Raw genomic sequence first — 19,880 nt, forward strand, 5'->3', positions numbered from 1 at the left:
ATATTCAAAATGCCCATCACGGGTGTTAAAGGCGGTCTTCCACTCGTCACCCTTCCTTATGCGGATGAGGTTGTAGGCCCCACGAAGATCCAATTTGGAAAAAATTCTTGCACCCCGCAGACGATCAAATAGCTCCGTGATAAGCGGCAGAGGATAGCGGTTCTTAACGGTGACCTTGTTAAGACCGCTATAGTCTATACAGGGGCGGAGAGAGCCATCCTTTTTTGAGACAAAAAAGATTTGCGGATGAAACCTCTTTGCAGATTTTCCTTAACATATTCCGACATAGCGGCAGTCTCAGGAACCGAGAGCGGATACACCCGACCCCGTGGTGGAGAAGATCCAGGCAGCAGATCAATGGGGCAATCATAGGGACGATGTGGAGGAAGGATCTCGGCTTGTTTTTTTAGAAAACACGTCTGCAAAGTCCCGGTACGGAGCTGGAAGTCCCTCCAGAGGCTTGGGAGACAAGGTAGCAGTCCTGACAGAAAGCGGATGTGGAACCGTCATGCAGCGTGAGGGGCAATCTGGACCCCAACGGAGAATTTCCCCAGAAGACCAGTCCAGAACAGGGGCATGATGCTGCAACCAGGGGAGACCCAGCAGGAGAGTGGAAGTGCACTGTGGCAGCACAAAAAAGGAGAGTCTCTCTTTATGCAATGCAACAACTTGAAGGAGCAGGGGTTCAGTGCGAAACCAGATAGGCACGGAGAGAATCTGGCCACTGACTGAGGCCATGGACAAGGGCTTCTCAAGACGAACCACCGGGAAGTGATGCAGGGCGACCAGTGCAGCATCTACAAAGTTCGCTGTGGAGCCTGAATCCAGAAAAGCAGAAACCTGGACCGGAGTACCGGTGCCAATGCTGAGGAGTACAGGGAGAATCAAGCGTGGAGAAGCTTTATTCACACCTAGGGACGCTTCTCCTAAGAAGCCTAGGTGCTGGCGTTTCCCGGGCGTTGGGGACGTACGGGGCAAGTCCCGACGAAGTGCTGTGGGCTGGCACAATACATGCACAAGTTCTCCTGACGTCGCCTGGAACGCTCTTGTAGAGAAAGCCGGACTCGGTCCACCTGCATAGGTTCATCAGCAGAAGATTCAGCCGGGGGCAGAAGCGGCTTTTGGAATACAGGTGCCAGGCGAGGAAGACGTCTAACACGGCCTTGGGGGAACTCGGAGCGTAGTTCCTCAGCGCGCTCCTTAAACCGCACATCAATTCGAGTGGCCAGGGTGATTAGACCGCTCAGAGTTGACGGCAAGTCCCGTGCTGCCAGCGCGTCCTTGACCTGCGCAGAAAGTCCTTGCTTGAAGGTAGCAATGAGGGCCGCATCGTTCCCGGCAAGTTCAGAAGCCAGGGTGCAGAACTGAACTGCGTACTCTCCCACAGATGAGTTACCCTGGCGCAGGTTCAATAATGCAGACTCCGCAGAGGAAGCTCGGGCCGGTTCCTCGAAGACTGACCGGAACTCTGCCAGAAATTCCGAGAGGGTAGCGACAACCAGGTCATCCCTGTTCCAAAGAGGAGTAGCCCAGGCCAGGGCCTTCCCAGAAAGGAGGCTGAGGACAAATGCCACCTTGGACCGCTCTGTGGAAAATTGCGACGGCATAAGTTCTATGTGCAGGGAGCACTGGGTGATGAAGCCCCTGCACATCTTGGGATCCCCGTCATACTTGCCGGGCAAAGAGAGACGTAGCCTGGGTTCAGCAGCAGGAAGATAAGCCGGGGTAGCAGGAGTCGCAGCGGCCACCTCAGGAGACTGTTGCTGATGCTGGGTAGCTAGCAGCTGTTGCAGCATGGCGGTGACTTGCTCCAGTTGATTCCGTTGTGCAGCAATCTGCCAGGGCTGGTGGATCACGATGGTGGCGAGATCCGGCTGACTGGGAGAAGGAGCCTTGGCGGGATCCATGGCCGGATCTTACTTTTAGGATCAGTGGATCCTCTGGACCACCGCGGGAGATGTAACTAGCGAACACCCGGAACCGGAGCCTAGCGGTACCTGGTATTCACCAGAGCCCGCCGCAAAGCGGGTTGGACTTGCTGCGGCAGGATACCACTAGGTCGTTCCCAGGTGTGACTAGCCCACGGTGGCAGCCGAGGTCGAGGTACCTTAGCGGATGACAATCTCGTAGACAGGGCCAGGCACAGGGTCAGGGCAGGCGGCAGAGATGCAACGTCAGGTCCAAGTCCGGGGTCAGCAACAGGAGGTCCAGGCAGGTGGGAACGGGAACACAGGCACACGGAACACAGCAACACGGAGGAACTCGGGTAACACAGGACACGGGAGCGGGAACACACAGGAACGCAGGAATACACAGGAACGCAGGAATACACAGGAATAATCGCTAGTAAGCTTTCTCTAAGGCTATGAGACACAAAGATCCGGCAAGGAACACAGGAAGAGGCAGATTCTTAAAGGTGAGGTGTTCAGCCAGTGCACCAATTAGCGGTGCGCTGGCCCTTTAAATTTTCGGCCGGAGCCGCGCGCGCGCCCTAGGAGGCGGGGACGCGCGTGCACGGCAGCTCGAGGAAGTGCAGGAGCTGGGAGAGGTAAGAGACGCCGGGCAGCAACGGGGGCACATGAAGGAGCACGGATCGCGGGAGCACCCGTGACACTCTTAACAGACAATTTCTAGAAAGTTTTATCTCCCGAGAGAGCTGAATCATCGAGTATAACATTCTCTAGGTACAGTAAGAGTTCATCATTAGCCTCTTGTCTTTATTTGTCTGAGATAGAAAATATGCAAGTTTCTAAGTTTATGTAAGCTTTCCCGGATGGAACAAGGAAAACATTGCCTCTTTTGCTATCTTGTAAAGCAGCTCCCTTACCATCAAGCAGGACTTTCAGGAAGCCTAATGACATGATGCAAACCAGTAAATATATTCCAGAAGGAACAGATTCCCAACTGTTGGCAGCGCTGTACGATGTTTTTATGTGTACAGTGTAGGGAACTACCATATATACTCGTGTATAAGCCGAGTTTTCAGCACAAAAAAATGTGCTGAAAAACCTCACCTCGGCTTATAGTTGAGTCAATAAAAAAAATAAAATTATATACTCCCCCTCCGGCAGCCCCGATGCTTAGCGTGGCTCCTCTTCTGTCTTCCCCGCGGCTCCTCTTCTTTCTTCGGTCTTCTGTAACAGCCGACAGAGACACAGCCATATTATCTCCCGAGCGGCGCATACTATGAAGTCAGCAGCGGCCGCATCATAGTATGCGCCGGCCAGGAAGATAACATGGCCACGTCTATTCCGGCTGTTACAGAAGACCGAAGAAAGAAGAGGAGCCGCGGGGAAGACAGAAGAGGAGCCGTGCTGACATCGGGGAGCCGCGCTGAGCATCGAGGACGCTGGAGGGTGAATATGTAAGTTTATTTTTTTAAAGTGCTGGGTGGGCTGTATACTACAGGGGGCTGGCTGGCTGTATACTACAGGAGGCAGGCTGGCTGTATACTACAGGGGGCTGGCTGGCTGTATACTACAGGGGGCAGGCTGGCTGTATATAACAGGGGGCAGGCTGGCTGTATACTACAGGAGGCAGGCTGGCTGTATACTACTGGGGGCAGGCTGGCTGTATACTACAGGGGGCAGGCTGGCTGTATACTACAGGGGGCAGGCTGGCTGTATATTACAGGGGGCAGGCTGGCTGTATACTACAGGGTGCAGGCTGGCTGTATACTACAGGGGGTGGGCTGGCTGTATACTACAGGGGGCAGGCTGGCTGTATACTACAGGGGGCTGGCTGGCTGTATACTAATGGGGGCTGGCTGTATACTATGTAGGGGCAGGCTGACTGTATACTACATGGGGACAGGCTTGCTGTATACTACAGGGGGCTGACAGGCTATATACTACAGGGGGCTTGCTGGCTATATACTACTGGGGGCTGGCGGGCTATATACTGGGGGGCTGTGTCCAATGCATTTCCCACCCTCAGCTTATACTCGAGTCAATAGGTTTTCCCAGTTTTTGGTGGTAAAATTAGGGGCCTCGGCTTATACTCGGGTCGGCTTATACTAGAGTATATATGGTAATTTAAAAAGTGAGAGGCTTTTGAATAGGTTCAGGAAGTAAGATCTCCTTATGAAGAGTTTGACCATTTAAGCCTTTCAATCAGCTAAACCAGTGACCTACACTGTGCTGAAGAGACATTACCAAATAGAAACAGCGCTGTGTACATTTGAGAATCTGTTCCTTCTGGAATAGATATACTAGTTTGGCTTTTATCCCAGAGCAGGTCATTAGGCTTCCTGAAAGTCATGCTTGATGTTATGTGGGCTATAATTTGCATTGACGCCGCCCTCCACTTTCAAGGTGGGATGATAACTGATGCATACACGGCACAAATCAATGGGGCTGTGAATTTACCAGCTTTTTTACAACTAACTCACGTGTCCATATACAGGGTTGTGTGCGTGAGGTCTTTTAGTGTAATATTTTACACACCCAACATGTTACATTGGTTTATTGATTGATATTCGGATGGGATATGTTCATAGTATGTGGGTTCCTCTGTCGAGCCGCTGAGTCGGATGCTGAGTCTCTTGTATCGCTGCTTAATACCAACAAGACATTTACTGCCCACGATGATCAAGTTCATTTTCTTTTCTCTTCTGTGTTCACAGGATCCAAAAAACTATAAAGGAAATCAGCAGTTTTACCCACAGTCACGGATTCACGTTTGAAGCAGGAACTGAAACTACCGTGAAGACCGGGATTCCTCTTATTGCTGAAGGAGAGGTGAAGATTTCGGTCAACATGAGCACCACCCACAATTGGGACTTAACAGAGAGTAATGAAACAGAGGTAGGTCTTTGTCTAGTGTAATACAGTCTATGGAGGATGTTCATAGGCTGCAGGGTGACTTTAGGCTGCAGGGTGACTTGGACAAACTGAATGTTTGGTCATCCACTTGGCAAATGAGATTTAATGTGGATAAATGTAAGGTTATGCACCTGGGGGCCAATAATCCAAAGGCAAAATATGTACTTGGGGGAGTAAATCTGGGAGAGTCCCTTGTTGAGAAGGACCTGGGGGTACTAGTAGATCATAAATTGAGTAACAGCATGCAATGTCAAGCAGCTGCCTCTAAAGCTATTAGGATCATGTCATGTATCAAAAGTGGAATGGACTCTCGTGATAGGGATGTAATATTACCACTATACAAGGCACTGGTTCGGCCTCACCTGGAATATGCTGTCCAGTTCTGGGCACCGGTCCATAAAAAGGATGCCCTGGAGCTGGAGAGGGTTCAACGTAGAGCCACAAAACTGATAAGGGGTATGGAGGGTCTTAGTTATGAAGAAAGATTAAAACAACTAGATTTATTTAGTCTGGAAAAGAGACGACTACGAGGGGACATGATTAATTTATATAAATATATGAATGGTCCATACAAAAAATATGGTGGTAAGTTGTTCCAGATTAGATCAAATCAAAAGACGAGGGGGCACTGTCTCCGTCTGGAGAAACCAAGGTTTAATCACCGGAGGCGACAGGGCTTTTTTACTATGAGAACTGTCCATCTGTGGAATAGCCTGCCTCAGGCGCTGGTCACAGCAAGGATAGCAGAGAGCTTCAAGAAGGGTCTAGATGCCTTTTTAAACCTAAATAACATTGATGGTTATGTTATATAGAATTGTTTCCCCTAAATCCCTTCCTCATCCAATCCCTTCCCTTCCTTGGTTGAACTTGATGGACAAGTGTCTTTTTTCAACCGTATAAACTATGAAACTATGAAACTAAGATTTCCTTGAAACCACATGGGTAAGTGTGAGTGTGATCCTTAGGTTCTGTTATCAGTCTAATCTAGATCTTTAGTCACTTTCTTGTCTTTATTTGTGTTATCTTCCATATGAAGCATTTTTCTATTACGTTAATCTTACAGCCTATATTGGGGTAAGGTGTCTAGAAAAGGTTACCATCAGGGAGATCTATATTTAAAAAAAGGTCCTCCGAAGTCATGGCACTAAAAGTAGCCCTGAAATTTTGATGGGTTCTAGGACACATGAAGGAGACTCTACCATCACCCCCTGGTATGTACAGCACTGGGAGTACCTGCATCCTTAGAGTTGATGCCTTCCCCCTCCTCTTGCCTTCCGGTGCCACCCAACCCTCTGAATGCCTCCCGCAAGAGTTATAAGAAAGGTTTGAATAGACTCAGGAGCAAAGGAAAGGAGAAGGCATGGAGGAGATGAGAGACAAGTGAACTACCCGGGTGCACAAACATGGAGGATGTTCTAGACTTCCATGTAACAGCAGTTGGTTATGTGCACACGATAAAAGGAATCTGTAATGTCCTGTCCTAAAGGTGCCCCCTGCATGTGGACGTTTGTGCACAAAGGTTGGATTGCTCATGTAATACCCTGTGGTTGAATGTTCAGGGGCAGATGCTTATCAAGATCTATCAATCTATCATATAATCTACTTTATATTTCTGCATCTATAATTCTGTATCATCTTTCATCTTTATCTTTTATCATCCATCTACTTATCACCTATCTCTCTACTGTATCATTCCCCTACAGCCCCATATTACAGATAATTACCTACTACTGTGTGTAACTACCAAGTGTCATTATAGTGCAGGACTAGAGGAGCCTCTTACTGTCTGTAACTGCTCATAAAATAGTTTTATTTTGGGCCCCACTTTTAAATTATTCAGATGCATTTGTGAAATCTACATGTCAGGGGCTATTGGAACCTGTTACTGTGTAAAGATGACATTCCTGATGACAGGTTCCCTTTAAGACTTGATTTATTAGCTGTAAATCCATTTCAGCAGCAGAGAGGATGAATATTCCCCAGTGCAAGGATCCTCCTCTATCCACAGAAAAGATGGTGAAATCCAACTGTGGGGTAAAGTAATCCAATGCACATATGACTAAAATCCATAACTACAGCATGAAACAGGGACACTTATTATTTACGGACTCCTGGAATCCATCATCATAGTGACCCATTTAGTAGAATCTCCTATTATGTAAAACATAATAACAATACAAACAAAGACGTTCCTCATATGTAAGAAGATTACAGCAGAGGTTTACACCTGCAAGCAAATGGCACATCCCTAACATCATATGAAAAAGTCCATCTTCAGGCTCTTCTTCTCCTGATTTCCATCTTCAGGCTCTTCTTCTCCTGATTTCCATCTTCAGGCTCTTCTTCTCCCGATTTCCATCTTCAGGCTCTTCTTCTCCTGATTTCCATCTTCAGGCTCTTCTTCTCCTGATTTCCATCTTCAGGCTCTTCTTCTCCTGATTTCCATCTTCCGGCTCTTCTTCTCCTGATTTCCATCTTCAGGCTCTTTTTCTCCTGATTTCCATCTTCAGGCTCTTCTTCTTCTGATTTTAATCTTCAGGCTCTTTTTCTCCTGATCTCCATCTTCAGGTTGTGTTCTCCGTATTTCCATCTTTAGGCTCTTTTTCTCTTGATTTCCATCTTCAGGCTCTTTTTCTCCTGATTTCCATCTTCAGGCTCTTTTTCTCCTGATTTCCTTCTTCAGGCTCTTTTTCTCCTGATTTCCATCTTCAGGCTCTTCTTCTCCTGATTTCCACCTTCAGGCTCTTCTTCTCCTGATTTCAATCTTCAGGCTATTCTTCTCCTGGTTTCCATCTTCAGGCTCTTTTTCTCCTGATTTCCATCTTCAGGCTCTTCTTCTCCTGATTTTAATCTTCAGGCTCTTTTTCTCCTGATTTCCATCTTCAGGCTCTTCTTCTCTTGATTTCCATCTTCAGGCTGTTTTCTCCGTATTTCCATCTTCAGGCTTTTCTTCTCCTGATTTCCATCTTCAGGCTCTTTTTCTCCTGATTTCAATCTTCAGGCTCTTTTTCTCCTGATTTCCGCCTTCAGACTCTTCTTCTCTTGATTTCCGCCTTCAGGCTCTTCTTTTCCTGATTTCCATCTTCAGGCTCTTTTTCTCTTGATTTTCATCTTCAGGCTCTTTTTCTCCTGATTTCCTTCTTCAGGCTCTTCTTCTCCTGATTTCCATCTTCAGGCTCTTCTTCTCCTGATTTCCACCTTCAGGCTCTTCTTCTCCTGATTTCAATCTTCAGGCTCTTCTTCTCCTGGTTTCCATCTTCAGGCTCTTTTTCTCCTGATTTCCATCTTCAGGCTCTTTTTCTCCTGATTTCCATCTTCAGGCTCTTCTTCTCTTGATTTCCATCTTTACAATCTGCTTCTCCTAATTTCCATCTTCAGGCTCTTCTTCTCCTGATTTCCATCTACAGGCTCTTCTTCTCCTGATTTCCATCTTCAGGCTCTTCTTCTCCTGATTTCCATCTTCAGGCTCTTCTTCTCCTGATTCCCATCTCAAGGCTCTTCTTCTCTTGATTTCCATCTTCAGGCTCTTTTTCTCTTGATTTCCATCTTCAGGCTCTTTTTCTCCTGATTTCCTTCTTCAGGCTCTTCTTCTCCTGATTTCCATCTTCAGGCTCTTCTTCTCCTGATTTCCACCTTCAGGCTCTTCTTCTCCTGATTTCAATCTTCAGGCTCTTCTTCTCCTGGTTTCCATCTTCAGGCTCTTTTTCTCCTGATTTCCATCTTCAGGCTCTTTTTCTCCTGATTTCCACCTTCAGGCTCTTCTTCTCCTGATTTCCATCTTCAGGCTCTTCTTCTCTTGATTTCCATCTTTACAATCTTCTTCTCCTGGTTTTCATCTTCAGGCTCTTTTTCTCCTGATTTCCATCTTCAGGCTCTTTTTCTCCTGATTTCCATCTTCAACCTCTTTTTTTCCTGAATTTCCATCTTCAGGCTCTTTTTCTCCTGATTTCCATCTTCAGGCTTTTTTTCTCCTGATTTCCATCTTCAGGCTCTTCTTCTCCGTATTTCCATCTTCAGGCTCTTTTTCTCCTGATTTCCATCCTCAGGCTCTTCTTCTCATGGTTTACATCTTCAGGCTCTTCTTCTCCTGGTTTTCATCTTCGGGCTCTTGTTCTCCTGATTTCCATCTTCAGGCTCTTCTTCTCCTGATTTCCACCTTCAGGCTCTTCTTCTCCTGATTTCCATCTTCAGGCTCTTCTTCTCTTGATTTCCATCTTTACAATCTTCTTCTCCTGATTTCCATCTTCAGGCTCTTTTTCTCCTGATTTCCATCTTCAGGCTCTTCTTCTCCTGCTTTCCATCTTCAGGCTGTTTTCTCCGTATTTCCATCTTCAGGTTCTTTTTCTCCTGATTTCAATCTTCAGGCTCTTCTTCTCCTGATTTCCATCTTCAGGCTCTTCTTTTCTTGATTTCCATCTTCAGGCTTTTTTTTCTCCTGATTTCCATCTTCAGGCTCTTCTTCTCATGATTTCCATCTTCAGGCTCTTCTTGTCATGATTTCCATCTTCAGGCTCTTCTTCTCCTGATTTCCATCTTCAGGCTCTTCTTTTCTTGATTTCCATCTTCAGGCTTTTTTTCTCCTGATTTCCATCTTCAGGCTCTTTTTCTCCTGATTTCCATCTTCAGGCTCTTTTTCTCCTGATTTCCATCTTCAGGCTCTTCTTCTCTTTATTTCCATCTTTACAATCTGCTTCTCCTAATTTCCATCTTCAGGCTCTTCTTCTCCTGATTTCAATCTACAGGCTCTTCTTCTCCTGATTTCCATCTTCAGGCTCTTCTTCTCCTGATTTCCATCTTCAGGCTCTTCTTCTCCTGATTCCCATCTTCAGGCTCTTCTTCTCTTGATTTCCATCTTCAGGCTCTTTTTCTCCTGATTTCCATCTTCAGGCTCTTCTTCTCCTGCTTTCCATCTTCAGGCTGTTTTCTCCGTATTTCCATCTTCAGGTTCTTTTTCTCCTGATTTCAATCTTCAGGCTCTTCTTCTCCTGGTTTCCATCTTCAGGCTCTTTTTCTCCTGATTTCAGTCTTCAGGCTCTTTTTCTCCTGATTTCCATCTTCAGGCTCTTCTTCTCTTGATTTCCATCTTTACAATCTGCTTCTCCTAATTTCCATCTTCAGGCTCTTCTTCTCCTGATTTCCATCTACAGGCTCTTCTTCTCCTGATTTCCATCTTCAGGCTCTTCTTCTCCTGATTTCCATCTTCAGGCTCTTCTTCTCCTGATTCCCATCTTCAGGCTCTTCTTCTCTTGATTTCCATCTTCAGGCTCTTTTTCTCTTGATTTCCATCTTCAGGCTCTTTTTCTCCTGATTTCCTTCTTCAGGCTCTTCTTCTCCGGATTTCCATCTTCAGGCTCTTCTTCTCCTGATTTCCACCTTCAGGCTCTTCTTCTCCTGATTTCAATCTTCAGGCTCTTCTTCTCCTGCTTTCCATTTTCAGGCTCTTTTTCTCCATATTTCCATCTTCAGGCTCTTTTTCTCCTGATTTCCACCTTCAGGCTCTTCTTCTCCTGATTTCCATCTTCAGGCTCTTCTTCTCCTGCTTTCCATCTTCAGGCTGTTTTCTCCGTATTTCCATCTTCAGGTTCTTTTTCTCCTGATTTCAATCTTCAGGCTCTTCTTCTCCTGGTTTCCATCTTCAGGCTCTTTTTCTCCTGATTTCAGTCTTCAGGCTCTTTTTCTCCTGATTTCCATCTTCAGGCTCTTCTTCTCTTGATTTCCATCTTTACAATCTGCTTCTCCTAATTTCCATCTTCAGGCTCTTCTTCTCCTGATTTCCATCTACAGGCTCTTCTTCTCCTGATTTCCATCTTCAGGCTCTTCTTCTCCTGATTTCCATCTTCAGGCTCTTCTTCTCCTGATTCCCATCTTCAGGCTCTTCTTCTCTTGATTTCCATCTTCAGGCTCTTTTTCTCTTGATTTCCATCTTCAGGCTCTTTTTCTCCTGATTTCCTTCTTCAGGCTCTTCTTCTCCTGATTTCCATCTTCAGGCTCTTCTTCTCCTGATTTCCACCTTCAGGCTCTTCTTCTCCTGATTTCAATCTTCAGGCTCTTCTTCTCCTGCTTTCCATTTTCAGGCTCTTTTTCTCCTGATTTCCATCTTCAGGCTCTTTTTCTCCTGATTTCCACCTTCAGGCTCTTCTTCTCCTGATTTCCATCTTCAGGCTCTTCTTCTCCTGATTTCCATCTTCAGGCTCTTTTTTTCCTGATTTCCATCTTTAGGCTCTTCTTCTCCTGATTTCCATCTTCAGGCTCTTTTTCTCCTGATTTCCATCTTTAGGCTCTTCTTCTCCTGATTCCCATCTTCAGGCTCTTCTTCTCTTGATTTCCATCTTCAGGCTCTTTTTCTCTTGATTTCCATCTTCAGGCTCTTTTTCTCCTGAATTTCCATCTTCAGGCTCTTTTTCTCCTGATTTCCATCTTCAGGCTTTTTTTCTCCTGATTTCCATCTTCAGGCTCTTCTTCTCCGTATTTCCATCTTCAGGCTCTTTTTCTCCTGATTTCAATCTTCAGGCTCTTCTTCTCCTGATTTCCATCTTCAGGCTCTTCTTTTCTTGATTTCCATCTTCAGGCTTTTTTTTCTCCTGATTTCCATCTTCAGGCTCTTCTTCTCATGATTTCCATCTTCAGGCTCTTCTTCTCCTGATTTCCATCTTCAGGCTCTTCTTCTCTTGATTTCCATCTTCAGGCTCTTTTTCTCCTGATTTCCATCTTCAGGCTCTTCTTCTCCTGCTTTCCATCTTCAGGCTGTTTTCTCCGTATTTCCATCTTCAGGTTCTTTTTCTCCTGATTTCAATCTTCAGGCTCTTCTTCTCCTGATTTCCATCTTCAGGCTCTTCTTTTCTTGATTTCCATCTTCAGGCTTTTTTTTCTCCTGATTTCCATCTTCAGGCTCTTCTTCTCATGATTTCCATCTTCAGGCTCTTCTTGTCATGATTTCCATCTTCAGGCTCTTCTTCTCCTGATTTCCATCTTCAGGCTCTTCTTTTCTTGATTTCCATCTTCAGGCTTTTTTTCTCCTGATTTCCATCTTCAGGCTCTTTTTCTCCTGATTTCCATCTTCAGGCTCTTTTTCTCCTGATTTCCATCTTCAGGCTCTTCTTCTCTTTATTTCCATCTTTACAATCTGCTTCTCCTAATTTCCATCTTCAGGCTCTTCTTCTCCTGATTTCAATCTACAGGCTCTTCTTCTCCTGATTTCCATCTTCAGGCTCTTCTTCTCCTGATTTCCATCTTCAGGCTCTTCTTCTCCTGATTCCCATCTTCAGGCTCTTCTTCTCTTGATTTCCATCTTCAGGCTCTTTTTCTCCTGATTTCCATCTTCAGGCTCTTCTTCTCCTGCTTTCCATCTTCAGGCTGTTTTCTCCGTATTTCCATCTTCAGGTTCTTTTTCTCCTGATTTCAATCTTCAGGCTCTTCTTCTCCTGGTTTCCATCTTCAGGCTCTTTTTCTCCTGATTTCAGTCTTCAGGCTCTTTTTCTCCTGATTTCCATCTTCAGGCTCTTCTTCTCTTGATTTCCATCTTTACAATCTGCTTCTCCTAATTTCCATCTTCAGGCTCTTCTTCTCCTGATTTCCATCTACAGGCTCTTCTTCTCCTGATTTCCATCTTCAGGCTCTTCTTCTCCTGATTTCCATCTTCAGGCTCTTCTTCTCCTGATTCCCATCTTCAGGCTCTTCTTCTCTTGATTTCCATCTTCAGGCTCTTTTTCTCTTGATTTCCATCTTCAGGCTCTTTTTCTCCTGATTTCCTTCTTCAGGCTCTTTTTCTCCTGATTTCCTTCTTCAGGCTCTTCTTCTCCTGATTTCCATCTTCAGGCTCTTCTTCTCCTGATTTCCACCTTCAGGCTCTTCTTCTCCTGATTTCAATCTTCAGGCTCTTCTTCTCCTGCTTTCCATTTTCAGGCTCTTTTTCTCCTGATTTCCATCTTCAGGCTCTTTTTCTCCTGATTTCCACCTTCAGGCTCTTCTTCTCCTGATTTCCATCTTCAGGCTCTTCTTCTCCTGCTTTCCATCCTCAGGCTGTTTTCTCCGTATTTCCATCTTCAGGTTCTTTTTCTCCTGATTTCAATCTTCAGGCTCTTCTTCTCCTGGTTTCCATCTTCAGGCTCTTTTTCTCCTGATTTCCATCTTCAGGCTCTTTTTCTCCTGATTTCCATCTTCAGGCTCTTCTTCTCTTGATTTCCATCTTTACAATCTGCTTCTCCTAATTTCCATCTTCAGGCTCTTCTTCTCCTGATTTCCATCTACAGGCTCTTCTTCTCCTGATTTCCATCTTCAGGCTCTTCTTCTCCTGATTTCCATCTTCAGGCTCTTCTTCTCCTGATTCCCATCTTCAGGCTCTTCTTCTCTTGATTTCCATCTTCAGGCTCTTTTTCTCTTGATTTCCATCTTCAGGCTCTTTTTCTCCTGATTTCCTTCTTCAGGCTCTTCTTCTCCTGATTTCCATCTTCAGGCTCTTCTTCTCCTGATTTCCACCTTCAGGCACTTCTTCTCCTGATTTCAATCTTCAGGCTCTTCTTCTCCTGGTTTCCATCTTCAGGCTCTTTTTCTCCTGATTTCCATCTTCAGGCTCTTTTTCTCCTGATTTCCACCTTCAGGCTCTTCTTCTCCTGATTTCCATCTTCAGGCTCTTCTTCTCTTGATTTCCACCTTCAGGCTCTTCTTCTCCTGATTTCCATCTTCAGGCTCTTCTTCTCTTGATTTCCATCTTCAGGCTTTTTTTTCTCCTGATTTCCATCTTCAGGCTCTTCTTCTCATGATTTCCATCTTCAGGCTCTTCTTGTCATGATTTCCATCTTTAGGCTCTTCTTCTCCTGATTTCCATCTTCAGGCTCTTCTTTTCTTGATTTCCATCCTCAGGCTTTTTTTCTCCTGATTTCCATCTTCAGGCTCTTTTTCTCCTGATTTCCATCTTCAGGCTCTTTTTCTCCTGATTTCCATCTTCAGGCTCTTCTTCTCTTTATTTCCATCTTTACAATCTGCTTCTCCTAATTTCCATCTTCAGGCTCTTCTTCTCCTGATTTCCATCTACAGGCTCTTCTTCTCCTGATTTCCATCTTCAGGCTCTTCTTCTCCTGATTTCCATCTTCAGGCTCTTCTTCTCCTGATTTCCATCTTCAGGCTCTTCTTCTCTTGATTTCCATCTTTACAATCTTCTTCTCCTGGTTTTCATCTTCAGGCTCTTTTTCTCCTGATTTCCATCTTCAGGCTCTTTTTCTCCTGATTTCCATCTTCAGCCTCTTTTTCTCCTGAATATCCATCTTCAGGCTCTTTTTCTCCTGATTTCCATCTTCAGGCTTTTTTTCTCCTGATTTCCATCTTCAGGCTCTTCTTCTCCGTATTTCCATCTTCAGGCTCTTTTTCTCCTGATTTCCATCCTCAGGCTCTTCTTCTCATGGTTTACATCTTCAGGCTCTTCTTCTCCTGGTTTTCATCTTCGGGCTCTTGTTCTCCTGATTTCCATCTTCAGGCTCTTCTTCTCCTGATTTCCACCTTCAGGCTCTTCTTCTCCTGATTTCCATCTTCAGGCTCTTCTTCTCTTGATTTCCATCTTTACAATCTTCTTCTCCTGATTTCCATCTTCAGGCTCTTTTTCTCCTGATTTCCATCTTCAGGCTCTTCTTCTCCTGCTTTCCATCTTCCGGCTGTTTTCTCCGTATTTCCATCTTCAGGTTCTTTTTCTCCTGATTTCAATCTTCAGGCTCTTCTTCTCCTGATTTCCATCTTCAGGCTCTTCTGTTCTTGATTTCCATCTTCAGGCTTTTTTTTCTCCTGATTTCCATCTTCAGGCTCTTCTTCTCATGATTTCCATCTTCAGGCTCTTCTTGTCATGATTTCCATCTTCAGGCTCTTCTTCTCCTGATTTCCATCTTCAGGCTCTTCTTTTCTTGATTTCCATCTTCAGGCTCTTATTCTCTTGATTTCCATCTTTACCCTCTTCTTCCCCTGATTTCCATCTTCAGGCTCTTTTTCTCCTGATTTCCATCTTCAGGCTCCATTTTGCTGATTTCCATCTTCAGGTTCTTCTTCTCCTGATTTCCATCTTCAGGCTCTTCTTCTCTTAATTTCCATCTTCAGGCTCTTATTCTCTTGATTTCCATCTTTACCCTCTTCTTCCCCTGATTTCCATCTTCAGGCTCTTTTTCTCCTGATTTCCATCTTCAGGCTTTTTTTCTCCTGATTTCCATCTTCAGGCTCTTCTTCTCCTGATTTCCATCTTCAGGCTCCATTTTGCTGATTTCCATCTTCAGGTTCTTCATCTCCTGATTTCCATCTTCAGGCTCTTCTTCTCTTAATTTCCATCTTCAGGCTCTTCTTCTCCTGATTTCCATCTTCAGACTCTTCTTCTCCTGATTTCCATCTTCAGGCTCTTCTTTTCTTGATTTCCATCTTCAGGCTTTTTTTCTCCTGATTTCTATCTTCAGGCTCCATTTTGCTGATTTCCATCTTCAGGTTCTTCTTCTCCTGATTTCCATCTTCAGACACCTCTTCTCTTGATTTCCATCTTTACCCGCTTCTTCTCCTAATTTCCATCTTCATGCTCTTTTTCTCCTGATTTCCATCCTCAGGCTTTTTTTCTCCTGATTTCCATCTTCAGACTCTTCTTCTCTTGATTTCCATCCTCAGGCTCCATTTTCCTGATTTCCATCTTCAGGCTCTTTTTCTCCTGATTTCCATCTTCAGGCTCTTCTTCTCCTGATTTCCATCTTCAGGCTCTTTTTCTCATGATTTCCATCTTCAGGCTTTTTTTCTCCTGATTTCAATCTTCAGGCTCTTCTTCTCCTGATTTCCATCTTCAATCTCCATTTTCCCGATTTCCATCTTCAGGCTCATCTTCTCCTGATTTCCATCTTTAGGCTCTTCTTCTCTTGATTTCCATCTTTAGGCTCTTCTTCTCCTAATTTCCATCTTAAGGCTCTTTTTCTCCGGATTTCCATCTTCAGGCTCTTTTTCTCCGGATTTCCATCTTCAGGCTCTTTTTCTCCTGATTTCCATCTTCAGGCTCTTCTTCTCCGGATTTCTATCTTCAGGCTCTTCTTCTCCTGATTTCCATCTTCAGACTCTTCTTGTGCTGATTTCCATCTTCAGGCTCTTCTTCTCTTGATTTCCATCTTTAGGCTCTTTTTCGTCTAATTTCCATCTTCAGGCTCTTCTTCTCTTGATTTCCATCTTTACAATCTTCTTCTCCTGGTTTCCATTTTCAGGCTCTTTTTCTCCTGATTTCCATCTTCAGGCTCTTTTTCTCCTGATTTCCATCTTCAGGCTCTTCTTCTCCTGATTTCCATCTTCAGGCTCTTCTTCTCTTGATTTCCATCTTTACAATCTTCTTCTCTTGATTTCTATCTTTACAATCTTCTTCTCCTGGTTTTCATCTTCAGGCTCTTTTTCTCCGGATTTCCATCTTCAGGCTCTTTTTCTCCGGATTTCCATCTTCAGGCTCTTTTTCTCCTGATTTCCATCTTCAGGCTCTTTTTCTCATGATTTCCATCTTCAGGCTCTTCTTCTCCTAGTTTCCATCTTCAATCTCCATTTTCCTGATTTCCATCTTCAGGCTCATCTTCTCCTGATTTCCATGTTTAGGCTCTTCTTCTCTTGATTTCCATCTTTAGGCTCTTCTTCTCCGGATTTCCATCTTCAGGCTCTTTTTCTCCTGATTTCCATCTTCAGGCTCTTCTTCTCCTGATTTCTATCTTCAGACTCTTCTTGTGCTGATTTCCATCTTCAGGTACTTCTTCTCCTGGTTTCCATTTTCAGGCTCTTTTTCTCATGATTTCCATCTTCAGGCTCTTTTTCTCCTGATTTCCATCTTCAGGCCTCTTTTCTACTGATTTCCATCTTTAGGCTCTTCTTCTCCTGATTTCCACCTTCAGGCTCTTCTTCTCTTGATTTCAATCTTCTGGCTCTTCTTCTCTTGATTTCCATCTTCAGGCTCTTCTTCTCCTGATTTCCATCTTCAGGTACTTCTTCTCTTGATTTCGATCTTCAGGTTCTTCTTCTCCTGATTTCCATCTTTAGGCTCTTCTTCTCTTGATTTCCATATTTAGGCTCTTCTTCTCTTGATTTCCATCTTCAGGCTCTTCTTCTCCTGATTTCCATCTTCAGGCTCTTCTTCTCTTGATTTCCATCTTCAGGCTCTTCTTCTCCTGATTTCCATCTTCAGGCTCTTCTTCTCTTGATTTCCATCTTCAGGCTCTTCTTCTCCTGATTTCCATCTTTAGGCTCTTCTTCTCTTGATTTCCATCTTCAGGCTCTTCTTCTCCTGATTTCTATCTTCAGGCTCTTCTTCTCTTGATTTCAATCTTCAGGCTCTTCTTCTCTTGATTTCCATCTTCAGGCTCTTCTTCTCCTGATGTCCATCTTCAGGTACTTCTTCTCCTGATTTCTATCTTCAGGCTCATCTTCTCCTGATTTCCATCTTTAGGCTCTTCTTCTCTTGATTACCATCTTTAGGCTCTTCTTCTCTTGATTTCAATCTTCAGGCTCTTCTTCTCCTGATTTCCATCTTCAGGCTCTTCTTCTCTTGATTTCCATCTTCAGGCTCTTCTTCTCCTGATTTCCATCTTTAGGCTCTTCTTCTCTTGATTTCCATCTTCAGGATCTTCTTCTCCTGATTTCCATCTTCAGGCTCTTCTTCTCTTGATTTCCATCTTCAGGCTCTTCTTCTCCTGATTTCCATCTTTAGGCTCTTCTTCTCTTGATTTCCATCTTCAGGCTCTTCTTCTCCTGATTTCCATCTTCAGGCTCTTCTTCTCTTGATTTCCATCTTCAGGCTCTTCTTCTCTTGATTTCCATCTTCAAGTACTTCTTCTCTTGATTTCCATCTTCAGGCTCTTCTTCTCCTGGTTTTCATCTTCAGGCTCTTTTTCTCCTGATTTCCATTTTCAGGATCTTTTTCTCTGGATTTCCATCATCAGGCTCTTTTTCTCCGGATTTCAATCTTCAGGCTCTTTTTCTCCTGATTTCCATCTTCAGGCTTTTTTTCTCCTGATTTCCATCTTCAGGCTCTTTTCTCCATATTTCCATCTTCAGGCTCTTTTTCTCCTGATTTCCATCTTCAATCTCCATTTTCCCGATTTCCATCTTCAGGCTCATCTTCTCCTGATTTCCATCTTTAGGCTCTTCTTCTCTTGATTTCCATCTTTAGGCTCTTCTTCTCTTGATTTCCATCTTCAGGCTCTTCTTCTCCTGATTTCCATCTTCAGGCTCTTCTTCTCTTGATTTCCATCTTCAGGCTCTTCTTCTCTTGATTTCCATCTTCAAGTACTTCTTCTCTTGATTTCCATCTTCAGGCTCTTCTTCTCCTGGTTTTCATCTTCAGGCTCTTTTTCTCCTGATTTCCATTTTCAGGATCTTTTTCTCTGGATTTCCATCATCAGGCTCTTTTTCTCCGGATTTCAATCTTCAGGCTCTTTTTCTCCTGATTTCCATCTTCAGGCTTTTTTTCTCCTGATTTCCATCTTCAGGCTCTTTTCTCCATATTTCCATCTTCAGGCTCTTTTTCTCCTGATTTCCATCTTCAATCTCCATTTTCCCGATTTCCATCTTCAGGCTCATCTTCTCCTGATTTCCATCTTTAGGCTCTTCTTCTCTTGATTTCCATCTTTAGGCTCTTCTTCTCCTAATTTCCATCTTCAGGCTCCTTTTCTCCGGATTTCCATCTTCAGGCTCTTTTTCTCCGGATTTCCATCTTCAGGCTCTTTTTCTCCTGATTTCCATCTTCAGGCTCTTCTTCTCCTGATTTCTATCTTCAGGCTCTTCTTCTCCTGATTTCCATCTTCAGACTCTTCTTGTGCTGATTTCCATCTTCAGGCTCTTCTACTCTTGATTTCCATCTTTAGGCTCTTTTTCGCCTAATTTCCATCTTCAGGCTCTTCTTCTCTTGATTTCCATCTTTACAATCTTCTTCTCCTGGTTTCCATTTTCAGGCTCTTTTTCTCCTGATTTCCATCTTCAGGCTCTTTTTCTCCTGATTTCCATCTTCAGGCTCTTCTTCTCCTGATTTCCATCTTCAGGCTCTTCTTCTCTTGATTTCCATCTTTACAATCTTCTTCTCTTGATTTCGATCTTTACAATCTTCTTCTCCTGGTTTCCATCTTCAGGCTCTTTTTCTCCTGATTTCCATCTTCAGGCTTTTTTTCTCCTGATTTCAATCTTTAGGCTCTTCTTCTCCTGGTTTTCATCTTCAGGCACTTTTTCTCCGGATTTCCATCTTCAGGCTCTTTTTCTCCGGATTTCCATCTTCAGGCTCTTTTTCTCCTGATTTCCATCTTCAGGCTCATCTTCTCCTGGTTTCCATCTTCAGGCTCTTTTTCTCCTGATTTCCATCTTCAGGCTTTTTTTCTCCTGATTTCAATCTTCAGGCTCTTTTTCTCCTGATTTCCATCTTCAGGCTCTTTTTCTCCTGATTTCCATCTTCAGGTTCTCCTTCTCCTGATTTCCATCTTCAGGAACTTCTTCTCTTGATTTCCATCTTCAGGCTCGTCTTCTCTTGATTTCCATCTTTACGCTCTTCTTCTCCTGGTTTTCATCTTCAGGCTCTTTTTCTCCTGATTTTCATCTTCAGGCTCTTCTTCTCCTGATTTCCATCTTCAGGCTCTTCTTCTCCTGATCTCTATTTTCAGGCTCTTCTTCTCCTGATTTCCATCTTCAAGCTCTTCTTCTCCTGATTTCCATCTTCAGGCTCTTCTTCTCCTGATTTCAGTCTTCAGGCTCTTTTTCTCCTGATTTCCATCTTCAGGCTCTTCTTCTCTTAATTTCCATCTTTATGCTCTTCTTCACCCGGTTTTCATCTTCAGGCTCTTCTTTTCCTGATTTCCATGTTCAGGCTCTTTTTCTTCTGATTTCCATCTTCAGGTTCTCCTTCTCCTGATTTCCATCTTCAGGAACTTCTTCTTTTGATTTCCATCTTCATTCTCTTCTTCTCCTGATTTCCATCTTCAGGCTCGTCTTCTCTTGATTTCCATCTTTACGCTCTTCTTCTCCTGGTTTTCATCTTCAGGCTCTTTTTCTCCTGATTTCCATCTTCAGGCTCTTCTTCTCCTGATTTCCATCTTCAGG

General features: G+C 44.1%; 1 protein-coding gene across 1 annotated transcript in view; it reads left to right on the forward strand.

The window, feature by feature from the left end:
- Nucleotides 1-19,880, forward strand: part of LOC140084284 (uncharacterized) — a 111,179-nt gene that overhangs the window by 43,936 nt on the left and 47,363 nt on the right. Inside the window, exon 3 of the mRNA XM_072126439.1 lies at nucleotides 4,625-4,805. Coding sequence (XP_071982540.1) covers nucleotides 4,625-4,805 — 181 coding nt within the window. The remainder of the gene's footprint in view (nucleotides 1-4,624; nucleotides 4,806-19,880) is intronic.

This window comes from Engystomops pustulosus, chromosome 1, assembly GCF_040894005.1.
Source record: "Engystomops pustulosus chromosome 1, aEngPut4.maternal, whole genome shotgun sequence".
Taxonomy (NCBI): Eukaryota; Metazoa; Chordata; class Amphibia; order Anura; family Leptodactylidae; genus Engystomops; species Engystomops pustulosus.